The sequence below is a fragment of the Syngnathoides biaculeatus genome, chromosome 4 (genome assembly GCF_019802595.1).
Source record: "Syngnathoides biaculeatus isolate LvHL_M chromosome 4, ASM1980259v1, whole genome shotgun sequence".
Classification (NCBI taxonomy): Eukaryota; Metazoa; Chordata; class Actinopteri; order Syngnathiformes; family Syngnathidae; genus Syngnathoides; species Syngnathoides biaculeatus.
In genome coordinates, this window is record NC_084643.1 from 5,762,551 (window position 1) to 5,784,591 (window position 22,041).

General features: G+C 43.1%; 2 protein-coding genes and 1 long non-coding RNA gene across 3 annotated transcripts; 2 read left to right on the plus strand and 1 right to left on the minus strand.

Moving 5' to 3' along the window:
• Window positions 1-859: 859 nt before the first annotated feature.
• fancg (FA complementation group G) lies at window positions 860-9,100 on the plus strand. The gene is made up of 14 exons (XM_061817213.1): window positions 860-1,008; window positions 1,348-1,432; window positions 1,524-1,649; window positions 1,716-1,888; window positions 1,975-2,116; window positions 3,594-3,724; window positions 3,830-3,976; window positions 4,062-4,222; window positions 4,670-4,733; window positions 6,231-6,544; window positions 6,611-6,651; window positions 6,729-6,902; window positions 8,068-8,179; window positions 8,284-9,100. The coding sequence occupies exons 1-14, from the start codon at window positions 925-927 to the stop codon at window positions 8,375-8,377; spliced, it is 1,848 nt and encodes a 615-aa protein (XP_061673197.1). The 5' UTR covers window positions 860-924; the 3' UTR covers window positions 8,378-9,100.
• LOC133499318 (uncharacterized) lies at window positions 6,283-6,750 on the minus strand. Its single transcript, XR_009794618.1, has 3 exons — window positions 6,621-6,750; window positions 6,480-6,535; window positions 6,283-6,383 (listed from the first exon to the last, which is right to left on the minus strand). It is a non-coding gene; the product is annotated as an uncharacterized LOC133499318 (long non-coding RNA).
• Window positions 9,101-9,618: 518 nt separating the features above from the next.
• vcp (valosin containing protein) lies at window positions 9,619-20,498 on the plus strand. Its single transcript, XM_061817212.1, has 17 exons — window positions 9,619-9,779; window positions 11,018-11,129; window positions 11,219-11,391; window positions 11,470-11,612; window positions 11,699-11,829; window positions 11,906-12,037; window positions 13,147-13,249; window positions 13,517-13,650; window positions 13,803-13,938; window positions 15,178-15,290; window positions 15,557-15,721; window positions 15,793-15,915; window positions 15,994-16,206; window positions 16,288-16,596; window positions 18,214-18,369; window positions 18,444-18,598; window positions 20,154-20,498. The coding sequence occupies exons 1-17, from the start codon at window positions 9,763-9,765 to the stop codon at window positions 20,257-20,259; spliced, it is 2,421 nt and encodes an 806-aa protein (XP_061673196.1). The 5' UTR covers window positions 9,619-9,762; the 3' UTR covers window positions 20,260-20,498.
• The last annotated feature ends 1,543 nt before the right edge of the window (window positions 20,499-22,041 follow it).

The window sequence follows — 22,041 nt, forward strand, 5'->3', positions numbered from 1 at the left end:
ATACTTGGGATGTTTTGAATCCCCAGAGACATGAATATAATCAAAATTTTTGCAGCATGCCCAGGAAGGTTCAAAAGATTGACAGCATACATATGTAATAGGAGGTACAGACCTTCATAATATTGTAATGATATATTTTCCACATTCATAGCTATAATAATTATGAAGGTTAAACTAAAACACACTTACTCTGAAGTACACTTACACGTAAAAGTTACTTCTTTCCGACCGCCTGCATCTTTTGACAGCTAACAGTGCAACAAGAAATAACCTATGATGACACCCCCCCCCCAAAAAAAAGCTAAACCTAACATATTGCAATAATATGTTTCACAATGTTCGATTGTAAGGACATCAAAGGATGTCAATTTTCACGTGAAATAGTAGACAAAGCAATGTTTTGCCCTGACCGGAAAATAAAGACGATTTACCACCTGAATAGGGTCTGTGCGCAGTCCAGTTTTTATTCTACGTCATTGACGTTGACACAATTACAGCCTATTTGCTTCGGCTGATGCTGGAAAGTAGTTTTTGAAATTTTTCCATTTCAGCTTCCAAGTCATTGGCTAAAAATCATTCTATTTTTCATGATGAAGAATGGCTAGTTCGGGGGGGGGAGGGGGCATTTTCACAAAGGGCGGATAACAAGAAAGATTTACGTGGTTGTTTAATTTCAGAATTGAGGGGTGGGTAGCCAGTCCAGAGACGCAGTTATTTGTGTACAAAATGATGACAAGTAAGATTTCTACAATTTTTCGACACTTTTTTTTAAGAATAATTTTCTGACTCTAATAGTTTCCGCTGTCGTTATCACTCGCAGCCACGAGAGGGCAGAAGAGAGCCAGCCTGTTATGACACTTCCGTTTTCCGGTTGTACAACAAACGAGGGAAAGTTGAACAGTTTTGTCAGAAAACGCAGTTTAAATGTCCACCGAAAGGCAACAATCACCGTCGAATTTACCGGATAGATGGCTCCAAGAAAACAACGAATTAGTCAACAAATGGAAGGTAAAAATCTAACCGCTGACCGGAAGCCCCCATTTGTTTTGAATCCAAACATAAACAAATTAGCATGCTTGCTTTGTGCTGTAGACCTAAACAGCTAAAAATCACTGGTCGTCTACGTTCTGACAGAAAATATGAGTTACTAGATAGATTATTTGATGGATTAATGATGGTCAGTCGTGATTTTTCAAGATTTATTTTCACATGCACAGAAAAAAACGCCCCACAAAGGTGAAAAAGATCAAAAGTGGGAATAATACTGGAACAAACTGTCTCAAATTGCCCAATGTGATAAAACAGCATCTCTCTTCATCTCAATGATCATATTTATCTCACATCTAGAACAGAGATGCGTCAAGCCGAGACCAGAACCACGTCATATTATTGTTGTCATCTGAGTTCCAAAAACTTTTAAGGAAAATACAAGGTGAGCTCATCTCAGTGTCGCGTCAGCGAGTTCGTTGTTGTCAAGTTCAGAGGAATAGTCGTCTTTTCATGTTGCGTTTGTGCTCCCGCAGGTCTTCCTCCCCTCGATGATCACGTCCGGTTGGAGTTGTGCGTGGCGTACAATGTTTGCTTGCTTTCCATCGCTCTGTCTCAGATGTCAGAAGCTGAGATGCTCCTCACACAAACTGTGGACAGAGGTCAGTTTGCGAAAAAATAAATGCCATACGTTCACTTTAAAGGTAATCCAAATCTTGTTCTTCTAGTTTTGCAGATGGCAAGAGTTGAGCCAACGGAGTCGTCCCCACCGGAGTTCTGGCGCGCAGTTGTGACATCAGTGGAAAACGAAGCATTCAAGACCGGTGTACAAAACCTGCTGTGTGTGCGGTGGGCCATCTGGTTGTCCAACTGTACGCTTGAAGCCATCGAAGGACTTCAGGTAAGAGACGATTTCCTTCTGTGGTGTGCTTCAGTTCATGTAAATGAATTCTTTGAACAAAAGGTTTTCTTTTTCCTGTCGGGCAGGAGGAGTTTTCCTCTCTTTCCGCAGGACTTGATCAAGACGTGACAAGCGAAGCCAGGCGAATTCCGTCAAACGTTCCGCTTTTACTGATGGAGCCAAGAAAGCTTCTTGAATTGTTGCAAATTTGCACTCTCATCACCCAAGGTCTGACGCATTTCAAAAGTAATCACCAACCACAACATTAAATACACATATTCAATTATTTATTGTGACAAAATTGAATGCTGTTGTATATATCAGGGGTGTTCAATGCGCGATCGAGGCACTCTTGGTCGATTGTGGGAAGGCGTGCCGAAAAACAAAAAAAAAATGTCAGCCAATGTTCCCTCTAAACTGCACGCGTGCGCAATTGTGCACCGCCGATGCAGTCTCTTTGCAGATATTCTGCGTTGCACGCAAAAAAAAAAATCCAATACAAATTGAAAGTATAACATCCAGCTAATCAGTTTGTGGCATTTTGCAATGTGATTCAATGAGTGAGGGATGACTGCTTGTTACATCCAATGGCACAATTCACATACGCACTGTAAAAAAAGAAAAGAAGAAGCCACTGGTTTCTTTTAGGCAGCACACCGAACTTTCTCTAACAACAACTGCTGCTCGCCACACTCTCTTTTTCCTAGTTTACCTTACACCACCACTCCCCACTCTTAAAAACGTACACTCATAATTACAAATGTTGCAGTACTTACGCAGCCCATCAATGTGTTTTATAATGACAGCGTCCATCACCGCTGCCTTAGTTAGCAACAGAGTCTGGGCAACGTAGAGCAAAGACGAGCTAGACATGCTGCTTATGTTCACTTTCGATATTAATGGAGAAAGTTAAAAAAATAAATGGTGTTGTTTTAACATGGAGTGACTGTCGCAGTATGTGAATAATCGAAGAAAAAGTGGTTACACTGGACGAGATTTTCTCTTTTCAGAGTGGGAAAGGTCTGGTCTGAAGTCAGAGTAGAAAGTGCCAGGATGAGATGGTGTATAATGTTAAAATTCCACCTTGGCGCAGCCTGATGCAGGATGAAAGCACAGACAATACAGTGCACAAAAAGCTAATTCTGTATTTTAATTATGGGAGGCAACATAACATTAACCCTAAAACGGTTTGGGAGCGTCTTCACCATCATCCGCCCGAGACGTCACATACTAAGAAAGTGTAACTGGATTGGCTGGCTGGCATTTCAAATTCAAATTATGGCGGCACATGTTTACTTCCATAAGTGTAGAATTTCACAAAATCACATTATTTGTAATATTTTGAAACCTGGACTGTGACGTCTCACAAGGATTAACGTGACATTTAACATTGACATTTTGTCCAAAGCTTGAAAGAATGTAGAAATTCTAATTTGTGAGAAATCCCCGGGAGTATTATTTCATCTCTAGGTGCCTTTCGATAAAGTTAAAATTATTGAGTTCCATAATCTCGGCATATGTTTAGAAAAAAAACCCACTGCTTTAGAAATGCGTCACTTATCATGTAACATTTCCTTTGTCACGACTTCTCAGATTCAGCAGATTGAGCTAATAAAGCTCGTGTGTTTAAATATTAATTTCCGTGAATTATAATGCCAGCGTCATCTCGATCTCGACTATGTTGTTCTTTCTTTGATGCACGAAGGCGCGGAGAGATTGAATGAGGGCCGAAGCTCAGAGGCTCTAACGGCTCTGCACGCTGCTTCCTCCCTGCCTGCTCCCAGAATTCTAGTGGCGTACACGCACCTGCTATCCGGCGCCTGTCTGGCCCGCACGGTAGCGTCGCTTTAAAATAACGGAAAGGAAATAGCGATCCGTGCGTGCGTGTGTAAATGCATTCAATGTCTGCGTGTTTTTTTTTTTTTTTTTTATAATATATAGGGCCGCCCTCAGATGGCACTGCACTGTTTCAGGAACGCGGTGGAGACAGATTTCCTGTGTGTGTGCGCTCAATATCAGAGCGTGCTCATCTTCAGGGGCTTGGGGGACACGCAGGCGGAGATACAAATGCTTCGATTCTTGCACTCTGTGGGTAAAGCGATGCGTCCCCGCTGTTGATGCGCACGCTTGCGTGGTGGTGGTGGGGGGGGTAAAGTTGATTCTTCTCCGGCAGACGCTGATGTTGCCCTCCACCTCTGAGCCTCTGACAGCCGGCGATCAGATCTTCTCGCTGTCCGTACTTCTACGGAGTCCGGCCCTGCGCAGCCTGCTTTTTGTCCCGACTGCCTTGTGTGTTCTTCACAGTTTGGCCCAGAAATGCGTGCTGGATTCAAGGTGAATCGGAATCCCGCCTCTGCTTCCTAACTCTATTTTCCATCCATTATCTTTGCCGCTTATCCTCACGAGGGTCGCAGGGAGTGCTGGAGCCTATCCCAGCTGTCAATGGGCAGGAGGCGGGTTACGCCCTGAACTGGTTGCCAGCCAATCGCAGGGCACACAGAGACAGAAAACAGCCAGACCCACAATCACACCTAGGGGCAATTTAGAGTCTCCAATTAATGTTGCATGTTTTTGGGATGTGGGAGGAACATGCAGACTTCACACAGGCGAGTACGGATTGAACCCAAGACCTCAGAACTGTGAGGCCAACGCTTTACCAGCTGCTCCACCGTGCCGCCTACATTTTCCCCGTTTTTTTGTTTTTTTTCACTTCAGTTGCCTTGTGAGTGTAGTTATGCACATTGATAGAAATGGTATTCAATAGATGTCTAATTCTTCTAGGGTGTCTGAAGGTGTGGAATGTTATCTGGACCTGCTGGCTGCTATTCATTCCGAGGAACACAGCGTAAGAAGAAACACTTTTTCCGCGCACACTATAGAGCTCGTGCACCTACGTCACCGAAGTCACGTGACTGGCCGTACTGTCGGTCTAGCAAAGAATTCTTCAATGCTAAGTCGGTTGGAGACGGCGCGAAACTACGTCTTATAGCAGGACGTTCAGAGTTTTGTCCGATACCGTTAAACATTTAGAAGGTGATAATAAATGAAGGTATGTGGAAAAATGAGAAACGCTTGGCAAAGAGGACCCATATTTAATCCCAAATTTGATGTTTTCTCCCGATAAGAAAGTGGACTGTTAACACGCTTCCGCTTGTCTTGGACAACTGGATCTACTCATGGATCTGGTCAGTAAGTCGTCAAGATTTACATGCAAGAGTTTGAAAGCATAGAAAAGTCTGGACGCATACGCTAGATCTGTTCTCAATCAAGAATAAATCCCACATAGTGATGGAGCCACTCAGATTTTTTTAATACAAATACCAATATTTAAATAAATGACCCCTGGTTTTACACAAACTCGCATTCATTAACTATGATCGGACAAAAAAAGAGTCCGCTCCTTGTACACGGAAACGTGTTGCGACCACACCTTAAACTTCTCTGTGACAGATGTTTTTTTTTTTTTTTTTTTTAATATGCATTGTTCTCAAATGAGTTCAATGCGTATTTAAAAAAAGAAAGTGAACTGCTGGGATAGGCTTCAGCCCCTGTACACGGAAGCGTGTTGTGGCCACACCTTAACCTACATAAAGCTCTCTGTGACAGACGGTTTATTTATTTATTTTTTTAATCATGCATTGGACTCATTTGAGAACAATGCATATTTTAAAAAGAAAGCAAAATGTCTGTCGGGTAGAGGTTTATTGAAGTTTAATGTGTGGCCTTAACACGCTTCCGTGTACGTTGCAGACGACTCCCTGTTTTGTTTTTGGTTTTTTTTTCACGCATTGTTCTCAAATGAGCCAACTTGGCATTATAAATACTTCTTGGGAATTTGAGTCTGTCGGGGAGAGGTTTACCGAAGTTGAACGTGTGGCCGCACCACGCTTCCGTGCACGTTGAAGACGACGACTCCCTGTCATTTTATTTTTTTTCTTAAACATATTATTCTCAAATGAGCCAACTTGGCATTATAAATACTTCTTGGGAATTTGAGATTGAGAAGAATAATTCCTACCTGAAATGAAGTGATCGTTACACAGTCGTGTCTATTTGGTTGGGCCCCATCCATCAAGTTTAATTGCCAAAATCCATCGATCTTTTCTGGTATTTTCAGACGGTATTCTATGGAACGATCTCTTGAGTATCTGTCTCGTCTGTTGTGACAACCACCAGCACAACAAGTCTCGGGCATTGTGAATATTCTGCTCCGGTTCAATGTCCTCCCAACACTGTCGACCAGCTCTTTTTGACCGGCAATGTGGCGCCGTGAAAATGGTGACGTCACGTGCACGAGTTCTATACTTTAGTCCGCTGTGCTGTTGATTATCAACCCCCCCAGGTATCTTCAGAGGACTCTCGCCTTCCCCGGTTAGCCGAACTTTACCTGGAAGCCGGCACCGCCTTGCTCATGGCCGAGCGCCCCGTCGATTGCATGACTTTGTGCGATGAAGTCATCGCCACCACGGCGGAGCTGCTGCCGGAGCGCGTGGTGCTGGAAGACCCGGAGGAAGGGGTGGAGGAGTCGTCTACGTGCGCTGACGGTGAACAGGATGGGGCGGCGATGCTTTTTTGGACGGGGGCGGCTTACCTCCTCCAGGGTCACAGCTGCTGTCAGCTGCAGGACTGGAAGCAAGCTGCGGCACACTACACAAGGTTTGTGAAGCAGGACTTCGGTCACCTCTTTATCTGACCAAACTGAGACTCTGTTGTGCGTCACAGATGTATTAACCTGCTGGTGAAAGTGAGCTTTAAAGAGAGAGGCAAGTACTTTCCTCGCCGGCAGCCTCGAGACGAAAATTGTCTTTGGAGTAAAAAGGCTTCCACGTTGACTTCTTAGGTGGCCAACCTCAAATCCCGACTCCGGACATGTGCAATGAGAAAAGAAGAGATCTTCAGATTCTACAGAGGATGAAGGGGCTCTCATTAGCGGGGCGGGGCATCAGCTTCGCGCAGACCGACCAGCTTCGACACGCACTGAGAAACCTCCAGCTCAGCCTGCACGCTTTTCCAGGTATATTGTTAATCACACAAATGAGCAACTTGGTCAGAGACAGAGAAACAAGTTAATGACTTTTCGTTTTTTTTTTTTTTTTTTAATTGTATACCGCTTCCCCTGGAGGCCCCATAGCTCAGTGGTTAGCGCATTGGTTTGGTAAACCAGGGGTTGTGAGTTCGTTTCTCACTGGGGCCTCCACTCCCCAAAGCGGGGTTGCATCAGGAAGGGCATCTGGCGGAAAAACTGTGCCAAACAAATACGAGGGTTCATCTGAGATGACACGCTGTGGCGACCCCTAACGGGAAAACCCGAAAGAAATTTGTTGTTGTTGTTGTATACCGCTTCTCCTAAATCATATATGTACAATACATAACTGGAACAGTATTGGTCCCTTCTGATTATTTACCGTAATTTCTAGCATACAAGCCGCGTCTTTTTTTAAACGCTGTAAACCCTGCGGTTTATGCGGTGATGTGGCGAATTTGTGCATTTTTTTCTAACGGCCGCAAGGGGGCACTCGAGCGGAAAAGGTGAGAGAGAGACCGGTGGAATATATGTGCCGAGGAAGTGACTTTTACCAGCCCTGTTAGCACTGCGCTGGCGTTAAGTTCTGTGCTAGCGTGTTGCTGCTGTGTTACTGGCCCGTCTAAATGATATTTACCGGTAAGTTTTATTTTAACCGGCCTTGTTAGCGTAAAGCTAGCATTAGCGCCCCCTAGCGTTAAACTCTTTCTGTGTACCGTCTTTCTTAGTAAATATCTCGTGTTTCAATGTGGGCACTTGCGTGCATGTACCAAATGGTATTTCCTTTATAAATGTACTCGGTGAGGCTTGTAACCAGGTGCGCTGTGTAGGCCGGGAATTACGCTAGTTTTCTGAACTTGATTTGAAATAAAATTCTATGGATTGGAACAGTGCATGTTAGCTATGCACACATGCGGACAATGACAACTGAGGTGGTTGTAGTACTGCTGTTGTTTTGTGTAGCTACTTCACATCGGTAAAATATTGAATGTATTAGAAACTGTGAGGAAGTAGTAGACCAATAGTTGTACGCCACTGCGAACAACATCCATGAGAAACAATCAATATCAATCAAAATGACGCATTATTTGTTTTGACAAGCCGACTTAAACTAGAATTTTACACCGTAAATCTTGTCGCATCTCTCCCTGTGCAGAGTATGTGAATGCAAGACTCTGGTGTGGAGAGTTGCTGTGGAGGTTCGACAGGAAAAGTGAGGCGGCCGCAATATGGGAGAAGACGTGGAGCATTAGCATAAGCTCAGCAGAGTAAGTAAGAACCCCAGGGGACAGTCGTTTAGTCTGAATGTTCTGTCCCCAAAATGAATAATTTCATAGCGTATACATTTTTATACCTTTTGTTGTTGGTGTAGGAACATGCCTATGTACTTGCGGGAACCTCAATCCGGACCCACGTTGGACACTGAAGAACTTCGCCGCAGGATACGTGAACTTCATTCCGGCTAGCTCGCCTTGAGCGATGAAGAAGAATGTCACGTATATTCATATGTAACTTTTTGCTTATTTGTACAGCTGTCAATGTCTAAAGGAAAGCGACACATTTGCATTGTTTATAACTAAAACTAATGGATTTGCAGCATGCAGAACACACACCCATCCATCCATTTTCTTTGCCGCTTATCCTCACGAGGGTCGCGGTGAGTGCTGGAGCCAATCGCAGGGCACATGGAGACAAATACCCGCGCTCATGATCACACCTAGGGGCTATATAGAGTGTCCAATTAATGTTGCATGTTTTGAAACCCACGCAGGGACGGACGGGGAGAACATGCAAACTCTACACAGGCAGGCCTGGGATCGAATACGAATACTAAGAACTGTGAGGCCCCAGAACACACAACACATTGCAAAACTGCTCACATACTGCCACAGTTACAAAAAATTTCAGGGTAAATTTATTTATTTTTTTTTTTAAAGACCATTTGTATGATCTGAAATGCTAACTCAGTAAATGATTTGAGGACTAAAATGATGTGCCAATTGCTGTCAGGAATGACATCCCTAAAATCTAATTGGACGTGTACTTCAAGGTTACTTCATGCCATAGTTATGGCTGAACTTTTTATTATTATTTTTTTACTGGATGCTTATTTTTTTGTTGTTGTTGTTCTTTCTTCAACTTTGTTTACAGAAGTATTCCTATTAAACTAAACAGGCCAAAGAATCAAACCTTTGACAGATACCTGCATTAAGCGATGCAACTTTATGTAGTTTTGGAACAAGTCGCCGGGAAATTTGTGTCCCTCTGACGTTCCAAGACAACCAATCACGTCGCCCTCGAGATGCACAACAATCAAGAACAAACGTCCTGCTGACGTATCAGACATGACAGAGCTTCGCGAATGACACGATTATCGTGGGTGTTTGACCGTTTGGCTGGAAACTCGACACGACGGTGTCGCGTTTAGTATCCATTCTGTGGAAATATATCGCTTAACTTTTCGTCGAAGAAAGGTGAAAGTGACAAGAGTTAGCACTTCTTTAACGCGGTACACGCTCATTGGTTTACTGACAGGGTCGAGTGACCAATTAGATCAAAGCAGGCGGACCATAAGGCCAGACTGAAGTGTTTGCAATTGGCTAAAGAGGAACACCGCTGGACGTGACGTCATGCCGTCTTGACTACAATTGGTTGACGAGTTTGATGAAGGGCACCAACCAATCAGAGCGAATGGGGCGTCGGGTGCTCTGTACAGCAGCATAGAAAACCACGGAAACCTCTGCTTGGACATTCGTGTGATATTTTGCTAAGTGTGGAAACGAGAGCCGGTGAAGCATCGCGCATTTAACTAGCTTTTATATATTTATTATTGTCAAGCAGGTGGACGACCATGGCATCGGGCGGGGAGTAAGTAGACACATTAATGTATGTTTTCATCGAAAAATGATACTACCGGTCCTGAAATGCACAAGTTGGTTAAAGTTAGCCGGACTGCTAACGTATAAAGCTAACGGGGTCAGTTATTTGCCAATTAGCTACATTTTTCTGACACTGGGGTGTTATCGTGAATGGATGTAACAAATTAACATATCGGTGTTATTCCCACGCTGTCGTTGAGTAGTTTCAGCGAACTTGTCTTGTGAACGGCTCGACAAAGCGCAGTCATCGCTGTGGAATCGTTCCGCGTCTTAGCTTAGCAACACCGTCAAGGCCAAAGCCATCATCCACCATTACACAGAAGTGGCGTTCACACCATTTGGCAGCTTGTAGCCCGGCCACAGTTGGCCTAACGGTGAGGAGTGCTGGAACATTCAACCCGACGCCCCACAAAATAGGCAGAGTCATTACTAACTGTTGTTTCTGAAGACGTAGCGACCTTCTCGCGTCACATCAACACTACAAACAGCCGCAAATGCTAGCTGGTTAGCATCATTAGCGTTTATGCTAAACGCCCAAGTTAACGCTAAAGGTGTAATAATGTTTCACCGGGTGAATGTACGACAAAATCCATAAGATAACGTGGGATACGCTACAACCGGTTGTGTAGAAGCGTTCACAACTTTATCTTGTGGTAGAAAAAAACTGCCATAGTTTCCCTTTTCGATTCTTTTGCTGTGTCATCTGGGCTCCCTCGCTCGCCCGTCACTGAGCGTAAAGGCTAACATTAGCGTGCTAACGACATGGAAACTCATTATAAAAGCGGTGCTGGCGTGTTCTAGAAACGAAATCTTTTCGAGCACGTGTCTTATTTCACGTTGTTTTTTTTTGACAGTCCTCTCAAACACACGTTATCATAAGGAAACCCTTAAAATAGTGAAGTAGGTGACACGGTCATTTTATGTGTTTACAAACGTGAGTGTGGAAAAATAGTATACATAAGTAATTTATGTATATTGAAGGCTGAGTGTCAGGAGAGTATAATATACTGAGCACAGACACTTGTCAATATGAATGGAAAAGAAAGCCTGGAGCACAAATTGTGTAATTCGCACAGATTTTACTTATTTTTTTGTTTAGCTGAGTAAGCAACCACTTCAGACAAGTCACAAGAAGATTTTCAACAATCTGTATTTACAACTGCAATATCTGACTTGGTTTTCTATTTAGTGCCTATGTTCATTGTGGTTATTATTTGTCCTTTCAAGATCAAAGAATGATGACTTAGCCACAGCAATTCTGAAACAGAAGAACAGGCCTAACAGACTGATAGTCGACGAGTCTATTAATGAAGACAACAGTGTGGTGTCTCTCTCTCAGGTACGGAGGATTGTACAGCTGAGTGGTGTTTGAATATTATCAGCACATGAGTGGTGTTCAAATCCAATGTCTTTTAATGTGGCTTCCAGACCAAGATGGATGAGCTGCAGCTCTTCCGTGGTGACACAGTGCTGATGAAGGGCAAAAAGAGGCGTGAGACGGTGTGCATCGTACTGTCTGATGACACCTGCTCAGACGAAAAGGTTCGAATGAACAGGGTGGTGCGCAACAACCTGAGGGTCCGACTGGGTGATGTCATCAGGTGGGGGAGTGATGCACTACTGTCTTGGCTTGTTCTAAAGTTGGCTTTTAAAAAAAAAAAAATTATATTTTCCCTCAGCATTCAGCCATGTCCTGATGTAAAGTATGGAAAGAGGATCCACGTCCTACCAATAGATGACACAGTAGAGGGAATCACTGGCAACTTGTTTGAGGTTTATCTCAAGCCGTACTTTCTCGAGGCTTATAGACCCATCCGCAAAGGTTTGTGTGTGCAAGATTTATACGACCACGTTTTATTTTCAGTGAGTTGAAACCTTAATATAAATGACCTGATTATTACTTCGAAGGTGATATTTTCCTGGTCAGAGGAGGCATGCGTGCTGTGGAATTCAAAGTAGTGGAAACCGATCCTTCTCCCTACTGCATCGTTGCTCCGGACACCGTCATTCACTGTGAGGGCGAGCCAATCAGGAGAGAGGTGGGTACGAAGCTGTCCTGCTTGCCCACAAGCACGTATTCAACTATCCCCTTCTCACTTTGGGTCAATCGCGCAGGATGAAGAGGAGTCTTTGAATGAGGTCGGCTATGATGACATTGGTGGCGTGAGGAAGCAGCTCGCTCAGATCAAAGAAATGGTGGAACTTCCTCTGAGGCATCCTGCACTTTTCAAGGCCATAGGTGTCAAGGTGTGCTTTTACATTGGCCTTAACTCCTAATGCAGCTGTTTTCAGAATGCTAGATATTAACTCATTCATGGAGAGGGTGGCAATTCTTTGCCTTATTTAGATAAGTCTCCTAACAGGCCACAATCAAGGAAATAACTTCTTTTTCGTTTAACGCAAAACAAAGGGCAAAAAAGATATCCCCTCTCGCGGGCAGTGTCCCAAAATTGGGACAGGTATGTTATCAGTTCTGTGAAGTGGTACATACTAGATATGTTTATTAATTAATTCTTATTATAGAACATTTATGCATTAATAATACTGATGGATTAGGAGACCCCGTAGCTCAGTGGTTAGAGCACTGGTTTGGTAAACCAGGGGTTGTGGGTTCGTATCCCACTGGGGCCTCCACTCCCTGAGAAGGGTTGCGTCAGGAAGGGCATCCGGCGTAAAAATTGTGCTAAACACACATGTGCGTTCATCTGAGATGACACGCTGTGGCGACCCCGAAAGAGACAAGTGGAAAGATGGGAGGAGGAATACTGATGGATTAGCATTTTGAAGACAAACTTGGTTGCACACTGACCTTTCTGCCTTTCTACTCTTGGAAAATGCTCCATGTGTACTTGAGGCAGCCGTGTTGGGTCAGGAAGGAAAGGGAAATAACTCTGTGCTAACTTTGACCGATGAGTTATCCTCTCCTGATACCAAATTATGGCTTCAGATTAAAACACTTAAATATTTTGATATACTGAAGGATATAATGCGTGACTCTGCTCACGAATGGGTTAAACGTGTACCTAACTTTGTATTAAGTGTTTTGCCTATGATGGTTTTGTTGTAATAGCAAGGTAACGGTCATCTTGCATGACAACCATATGATTCATAATAATTTAGAAGTCGAACTTTCTCTCATACTGTATTTCCATAGTAGTAGTTCTTTTATTCGGGAGACAGCGCTTTTTAATTGCAAAGTGTTGCATAAAATGCCACACAAGCAACAGTTAGTACCAGAAATTTAGTTAATTTTGCTGCTGGTGTATTGAAAACCCTACTATGACAAAAAATAAAATGTTGTCCTATATGATACTTGGTCTTAAAACTACATTGTGTTAATCCATTGCTTTTTCCAGCCCCCACGCGGAATTCTTCTTTATGGACCCCCGGGAACTGGAAAGACCTTGATTGCCAGGGCTGTGGCCAATGAAACGGGGGCCTTTTTCTTCCTGATCAATGGTATGGTGACTTTTCAATGTACCGTAATCCCTCTGTATGAATGCTATTTATTATAATGGTGTGACTGCATTGTCATGAGAACTGGCTAAATGAGTTTCGACTTCATAACAGTTTTCCTTTGGGTGTCATAAAATACTGCCAGTGTCAGCCTTGCTCTTTTTAGATTCTGGTCGTGGACAAGACTAGGATTTGCCAGCCTCTTACAAAAAAAAAAAAACAACAGTATTTCTCTAATGAAAATGTTTTTTTTTTTTTTTTTTTTTAAAGGCCCTGAGATAATGAGCAAGCTGGCTGGAGAGAGTGAGAGTAACTTAAGGAAAGCCTTTGAGGAAGCAGAGAAAAATGCTCCTGCCATCATCTTCATCGACGAGCTCGATGCTATTGCTCCTAAGAGAGAGAAGGTGAGAGAGAGAGAGAGATGAATACATCTATAGCTTGCACTCTTGAAACTAAAATCCACAGTCATATGTTGCCAAACACTTGCGCTGGGTATATATTATTGATTACATTTAAATGGTGCCATGCTTTTTGCTGTAACAATGTCTTTTTGTAGACTCACGGTGAGGTGGAGAGGCGCATTGTGTCGCAGCTGCTGACTCTGATGGATGGCCTCAAACAGAGAGCCCATGTCATCGTTATGGCCGCCACAAACAGACCTAACAGCATCGACCCAGCTCTCAGGAGATTTGGTAAATAACACGGCACACTCGACATGGCCAACAAGCATCTGTTGCAGAGTTGCTTACAAATGAGCAAGTTTTAGTTAGAATTCTTGGTTGGTTGATGCAGACTCGCACACTAATGTACAAAGCTTGGAGTCCATGCCAAGTTCTGTCTGTTGAAATTTGGTGTGGCAAATTTCATTTTTGCATATTATTACCAGAGCCCTGCATCATATTTCAAAGTTTTGTTTTCTGGGTTTTAATCTTTTATTTTCTAGCTTTCTCATGAGGAGTTTTTTTTTTTTTTAATTATTTTTTAAAATTGTTTTTAAATTTCTATTTTGGTTTGCATATATGTTGTCCCCCCGCCCCAATACTCTGGCTTCCTCAGGGAAACTTAAAAAAAAAAAAAAAAAAAAAGCTCCACACAGGAAGACCAGAGCAAAGATTCAAACCCAGAAGAAAAACAACTTTGAAATATGATGCGGGGCCTCGGTAATAATATTCAAAATGAAATTTGCCTTGGAAAAAAGTCATTTAAATTCTTTTTAGACTCAAATTGGGTTTGGCGTTGCAAGAGGTCCCAATTGACCAAGTAACATGTTTAAAAGGACAAATATTAACTCTTAAGAATTTGTTTGACTTGAGGAGTGTAGGTATGAATTTAATTTTTGACCATATTATTTCAAGACTGAATTGGAGTAAATTTGTCATTCCAAAATCTCCACTATAGGAAAATCATTTTTGATGGTGTGTGGGATTTTGTGCCAGTACAATACTTGGCAACAGTAAACTCTTTGAATAATTCACTGGACAACTTCTGTATTATTTTTTATTTTCTCGGAATATTCAAAACTACACCAGAAGTGCTCAAGGTGTCGATCGTGAGGCAGTTTTGTTTGATCACCTGACGGTGTGTTTAAAAAAAAAAAAAGGCAGTCAGCCTATCATCCATCTTGTCGCATGATTCAGGTGTGGCAGATACACATAAAGGTGCGTTCTGCAAGCTGGCATCCTATTTATGGTCTCTTACTTGCTAGCTGCTTGAAAAGTATATCTTGGGGTAAAAAAAAAAAAAGTCTGGGCACCCCTGCTCTACACATTGTATACCCAGTTGTAAATTATATACAGCTGCTCACTTGAGATAGTTAGAAATTACGCCAGCCTCCTTTTGGATGGTGGTGACACAATAGAAGTTCAGTGGCTTTCATGTTCACGCTGTCAAATCATTCAGTGGAGCTAATAAGGATATTTAAACCCTTTCAGGGCGTTTTGACCGGGAGGTGGACATTGGCATCCCAGATGCCACTGGCAGACTAGAGATTCTTCAGATTCACACCAAAAACATGAAGCTGGCTGATGATGTGGACTTGGAACAGGTCTGTGCTCTTCTATTGTACTGACGTGGATTATTGCTAGACTGATGTTGTATGGAAACTACTGGAGCTTGGCTTTTTATTCAAATGCTCAACGTTGAGTCTTTCATTTTTCCATTCATTGAGCAATATGATTGTAAAGCTTACTTGGCACGTTGCTTTCAGGACTTAGTCGACAGGTGATAACGTTTGTAGAGTCCAACTTTTCCACTTCATTGATCGTCGACTTGCGAGTTCAGCATTTTTGAAATATGCGTGTGCTGTGGCAGGTAGCCAATGAGACCCACGGCCACGTGGGTGCCGATCTGGCTGCCCTGTGCTCCGAGGCGGCCCTGCAGGCCATCAGAAAGAAGATGGACCTGATCGACTTGGAGGATGAGACAATTGATGCTGAAGTCATGAATTCTCTTGCTGTTACCATGGATGACTTCAAGGTACAGCGTTCAGTATTCAGAGATTTCTTGCGATAACATTCACTAACTTTCAATAATTAAATGTTGTTCAGTGGGCTCTGAGCCAGAGCAACCCATCAGCTCTCAGAGAAACTGTTGTTGAGGTTCCTAACATTACTTGGGAGGATATTGGTGGACTGGAAGATGTCAAGAGAGAGCTGCAAGAGTTGGTGCAGGTAATGGAAACCTCACTGAACGGAACAAGCACTGGATGACAATCTGCAAACGTCTATAAAATGTCTTCTTCAATTCAGTACCCAGTGGAGCACCCGGACAAATTCCTCAAGTTTGGCATGACCCCGTCCAAGGGTGTGCTCTTCTACGGGCCTCCTGGTTGTGGTAAAACTCTGCTGGCCAAAGCCATCGCCAACGAGTGCCAAGCGAATTTCATCTCCATCAAAGGCCCCGAGTTGCTCACCATGTGGTTTGGAGAGTCTGAGGCAAACGTCAGAGAAATTTTTGACAAGGTTAGTATCGCTTCGCCCCGCCTGTCGAGATGATTCCTGCATCTGGCGAAAGTGTTCACGGTCGCTAATGTGTGTTGGCAGGCACGTCAAGCAGCCCCCTGCGTTCTCTTCTTTGACGAGTTGGACTCCATAGCGAAGGCTCGTGGCGGCAACGTGGGAGACGGCGGCGGCGCGGCTGACCGAGTCATCAACCAGATCCTGACAGAGATGGACGGAATGTCCAGCAAGAAGAACGTCTTCATCATCGGCGCCACCAACAGACCAGACATCATCGACCCCGCCATCCTGAGACCCGGCCGTTTGGATCAGCTCATCTACATCCCCCTGCCAGACGAGAAGAGCCGAATGAGCATCCTCAAGGCCAACCTGCGCAAGAGTCCCATCAGCAAGGTGAAGTTTCTCTTTACACTGAATCCGAGTTATCTACCATAATTCCCGGCCTAGAGAGCACACCTGGTTATAAGCCTCAGAGTACGTTTGTAAAGGAAATACCATTTGGTACATACATACGCCGCAGCTGTGCATTAGCCACAAGTGGCCACATTTGAAACCCACATTCAAACACGAGATATTTACAAAGGAAGACAGTACACGGAGTTTAACACTAGCGCTGTGCTAAAGCTAGCGCTAACGCTAGTGCCCTATCGCTAATGCTAACAGGGCCAGTTAAAATAAAACTTCATGGTTAATATCACTTAGACACGCCAGTAACACAGTAGCAACACACTAGCACAGCCCTAACGCTAGTGCAGCGCTAACAGGACTAGTAAAGGTCACTTCCTCGGCACATATATTCCACAGATCTCATTCTTACCTTTTCCACTCGAATTGCCCCCTTGCGGCCGTTAGGGGGGAAAAAAAAAAAATGCACAAATAAGCTGCATCACCGCAAGCGTGTGAAAAAAGGCGCGGGTTGTAGGGCGGAAATTTACGGTACTTTACTACATTCATTGAGACTGAATTATTCACAAGTCCAAGTTGAATAAATGTTGCAAAATTCATCGTGGGGCCAGGGTAATTCCAGACCAATGTCCAATCTGTAGAAAGCGGTTGTATATAGAAACAATATTGGTGGTGGTGGGGGGGAATCCCTACCCCATGCTTTAGAACACATTTTAAACTTAACGCATTTTCCGCTCTATAAGGCGCACCTTCAACGAATGGCCTATTTTAAAACCTTTCAGATATAAGGTGCACCACATTACAAGGCTCATAGAATAGACGCTACAGTAGAGGTTGGTTATTTTCTACATACCATTAGATGGAGCTGCACTAAAGGCTCAATATTCATCCATATATAAACCGCACGGACAGCTTTTGAGGAAAATTAAAGGCTTTTAGGTGCGCCTTATAGTGCGGAAAATACGGTAAGGTGCAATTTTTAAAGCAGTGGTTCTCAACTATTGTTACCCTGGGACCTGGATTGTCCTATTGTCACACCCCAATTTTATATGTTCAGATCTGTAATAGAAAATGTAATCCTCAGAAGTAACATTTGCAAACATATTTCTGAACGGTGCTATGCTTACAAGTTTATTATTCAAAGAGTATCTCTATACCCCTTTATAATGCTTAATGTTGTGTGCGCACGAATGGAGCAATGTCACCCCTTGCGCTGACCTGCGTGTCCGCTGTATTTTTATTTCATTTTTTTTTTAAATTTTACTTCACTTTATAGTCCACAACCCACACACAAAGGGTCCACGACCCATTTAGCAGGTACTGACCCACCAGTTGAGAATCAGTGTTTTAAAGTCTTCCTCGCTTCAAGTGTTATTGTATCACTCCCAGTTGAATTTTTACAGTGAAACTGACCGTAAAAACAAAAGACTAAACGTAGTATGTTCAAATGGATATCTTTGACTCTGTTTAATGCTAACTTGTGAAACTTCATAAGCCCGGCTCATAAAGCGTAGACAGCAATATTCCCAAACACTGCATCTTGGCTTATGATGTCATTTAGAGCCGCCACTCAAACCACAACTAACCTTTCGAACCAACACCTAGGATGTGAACCTGGACTACCTGGCGAAGATGACCAATGGCTTCTCAGGAGCTGACCTCACAGAGATCTGCCAGCGAGCGTGTAAGCTGGCCATCAGGGAGAGCATCGAGAACGAGATCCGCAGAGAGAGGGAGAGGCAGACCAATCCTTTAGCCATGGTCAGTGCTCGTCCTTTTCTCTTGGTCTCCATCAAGCGGTTATTCTGTTTCCAACACGTTTCTTCTTTTTATAGGAGGTGGAAGAGGATGACCCTGTGCCTGAAATCAGGAAGGACCACTTTGAGGAGGCCATGCGATTCGCCCGCCGCTCCGTCAGCGACAACGACATCCGCAAATACGAGATGTTTGCACAGACGCTGCAGCAGAGTCGTGGCTTCGGCAGCTTCAGGTACAGTTTTGATCTTGACTCATTTGCGTGAATTCAGATTCCACCTTGGAAGAGTCCCATAGCTGATTCACAGATTATGGCCTCCTAAAATACACCAATTTGTAATCCTCTTGCAAAATGTTCGCTCATATTTGTCTATAGCAGTTCTAGGAAAAGTGCACAGGCTGGTTCCCGCATCTGGGTTTGTCGTCATGTCAGCAGCATCCTCATCGCCCCAACTAATAATGAGGTTGCCGATGCTGCTCACTGTTAGCAAATTAAAAGAAAAATACAGAATGTACAAGATGGAGACAAAACTACTTTTATCTAAATAAAATTGGACTCATCATAAGTTCCTTGCCACCAAAGAGCTTTTATTTTGTGGGGGGGAAAAAAATACATTGTTGGTTTTTTTGCGTGAATAACTGAAAACAAGTTCCCCTTTTATACACAAATAAGTCAATATGTAGGGGGTTCCTGAAATGTTATGTACAGTTAATCCCCCAAGCCTTTGTTTATATTTTTTATTTTGAGGGGTTTCCCGAAAACAAAGTACCGTAATCTCCGGCCTACAAAATGCACCTGATTGTATCAGCCTCACCCATTTGTAAAGGAAACGCCATTTGGTACATGCATAAGCCGCAAGTGCCCACATATTTACGAAGAGAGAATGTACACAGAATTTTCAAAGTTTTAATACCTTAGCTTAACATAGTAACAACACGGTAGAACGAACAGGGCTGTTTATTCAATAAAAGAAAAAACATAACATAATTTATAGGCCGGTGTGACAGTCTGAGCGCTCCCCTGTGCTGAAAAATCCCCTTGTGATTAATGTGCATGCATTATGAACAGGGGAACTCTGGGTAGGGAAATCCCCCGGTCTCATAGTTCCCCTTCTTCTACGTAGAGGGAGCTAACATACGTTATAACCTAACCTTAAAACAAAAATTGATTTAAAAAGATATACACATACGTTCACTGTTTTCGTTTTTCTGAGACATCCATAGCAAACACAAACACTCGGCGACAAGTTGTCAAATGGCACGCATTGAAGCATGGATGGCGATGTTTACAAAATATGCGCATCTATTAATGCGCATGCGCGTTAATCACAAGAAGACTTTTCAGCACCGGGAGCGCTCAGACCGTCATACCATAAATTAAGGTTCTGAACCAAACGGTTGTATGCGTTTCTAATTTTACGATTGTTAAAATTGGTATTGTCAGCTAATGTTAAAGTCGAGGTGCCCAACATTCTGATTTTTTTTTTTTTTTTTTTTGTAAAAAAAATGAGTTTTCTTTTAGAAGACTATCATCTAGGAATCTTTTGTACTGCTTGCCTTCAAGACAGCAATATGTATTATGTGATTTTTATTGAGTGCTAATTTTGTTCAACATTTTTGTATCATAACGCATCCCGTATCTTATTACAATGATGCAATTTACTGCTTCGTGTAAGGACAAATTTCCATGGAGTACAGTTGTGGTTAGCACATGGGTGGGCTCCTCGACATCTGTTCTGGTTCCTCCCATGGATCCCTGGTCTAAAAGCTCACATCTTCGTTTTTTCCAGGTTCCCCAACAGCACCACAGGCGGCAGCGGCCCAAGCCACGGCTCGGGAGGAAGCGGCACCGGTCCCGTTTTCAATGAAGATAACGACGACGACCTGTATGGATAAATGTGCACGCTGCCCCATAGCGGTCAGCACAGGGGATGACACCTGTACAAATTCTCACCAGATTCCACCTTTCTAGGACTTTGTGCTTCTTTCTTGTGTTCCTATGTTTTTTGTATGAGTTCCCTCGGAGACAGCATGTTGCCACTTGGCTTGCCCTGGCTTTATTGTGGGCACGGAGAAGGGGATGTTTGCAAACGGAAGGTGAGTTACGGAGCTTTTCCAACGGGGTGGGGGGGGGGGTTTGAGCGGCCTCGTTTTCAGTATATTATATAATACAGTTAGTGGCGGGATTCGATGCTAGAGAAATGGAGAAAAAAAAAATTGCTAAATTACTTTTGTTTTTTTAAATAAAAAAAACAGTAGCATATAATGTATTAAATTTGTCAAGATTATGTTGTTGAAAATAAAATTTCACGTGTTATAAATGTCTTTGCGTTAAATGACTTGTGCTAGATTGCAGTGTGGTCCATAATCCATCTGTGTCAACATTTTCGGACTGGCTGGTGGTCAAACTGTCATAATCGTTAATGAGCTTTAAGTGGTTAAAGGTTGACATCAGTGGTGGTTCTAGACCATTTTTAGCAGAGTGGGGCTTTCCCACATTTTTGTTCAGTGGCATGTGACCTTCTGATCGGGGGGGGGGCCAAAGGCAGTGATTGTGCCAAGCTTGCCCAAATTCAGTCGACTTAAATTACTGAAAATTGGGCTACTGTGAATGATTTACAAAGAATTGTCTGCCAGTGCATCAGAAGAAGCTTAAAGGGAAATTTTGGTGTATCCACTAGGTCGTGTAATATGTGATTTAAATATCTCATTTAATGGTGTTTTCAGAAGATTTTTATTGACAATTCCGAATTTTCGGTGGCGCTGCTGTTTTGGGAGAGTCACATGACCTAGTTGGCGCGGCACCAAAGGCTTGCTCATATAGGGAAACAATTGTGACCAGCGCTGATTTCTTGGATTCATCCTCATCTCATGAAGAAATAGCAGTATTGGTTGATCAGGAAAACGGAGGAATACTTCCATACAGATTTGAACCCGTGGCTGTAAATGTTGAATATTCGGATGGTCCCTCGGACGGAATGACGTGAAGCCCCACCGCTCGCTCGTCAGACTCCGTGTCATTCCCGTCCGAAGAACCATCCGAATATTCAACATTATTTACAGCCACATGTTCAAATCTGTATGGAAGTATTCATCCGTTTTTCCCGATCAACCAATACTGCTATTTCTTCATCGGATGAGGATAAATCTGAGAAATCAGCGCTGGCCACAATTCTTTCCCAACGTAATCGAGCCTATTAACGTCACATCTGCGCACGCCGGTCATGACGGCGCCCCTGAAAATTCGTAATTCTCTACAAAAATCTACTCAAAACACCATTAAATGAGAGAGGATTAACATCACATTTTCAAGATACAGTACATACTACACGATCTATTGGATACATTTGTTTAAAAAGGGTTTCAATCTTTCCATGTCTTTGTACCGCAGCAATTTTGAAAGTAAGTTGGTTGGCAGCTATAATATTGCTGGTCTGTATTGGCATTGTCTGCAGTGATCACGTAGCAACTTTATGGTTTACTATTGTCTGTAGAGACAGTAACTCATGTACAGTAACATGGCTTATTGTCTGAAGAGCAATACTGAGACATTTAGTTGTTGATGGCATTATGTGGTTTGCTTCAGGTGTGTCCAAACTGATTTTGGACTTTAAAAAAAGGGCGTTGCTTCTTACCATATTTTCTGCACTATAAGGCGCACTTAAAAGCCTTTTAATT

Excerpts from the sequence above, each read along its gene's own strand:
- fancg (XM_061817213.1), top strand. The coding sequence starts at position 925 with ATGTCCACCGAAAGGCAACAATCACCGTCGAATTTACCGGATAGATGG. Across the intron at positions 1,889-1,974 it reads AAGCCATCGAAGGACTTCAG|GAGGAGTTTTCCTCTCTTTC; the intron begins GTAAGAGACGAT and ends CCTGTCGGGCAG. Across the intron at positions 3,725-3,829 it reads GCGCCTGTCTGGCCCGCACG|GGCCGCCCTCAGATGGCACT; the intron begins GTAGCGTCGCTT and ends TATAATATATAG.
- vcp (XM_061817212.1), top strand. Across the intron at positions 15,722-15,792 it reads TTACCATGGATGACTTCAAG|TGGGCTCTGAGCCAGAGCAA; the intron begins GTACAGCGTTCA and ends AATGTTGTTCAG. Across the intron at positions 16,597-18,213 it reads GCAAGAGTCCCATCAGCAAG|GATGTGAACCTGGACTACCT; the intron begins GTGAAGTTTCTC and ends ACCAACACCTAG.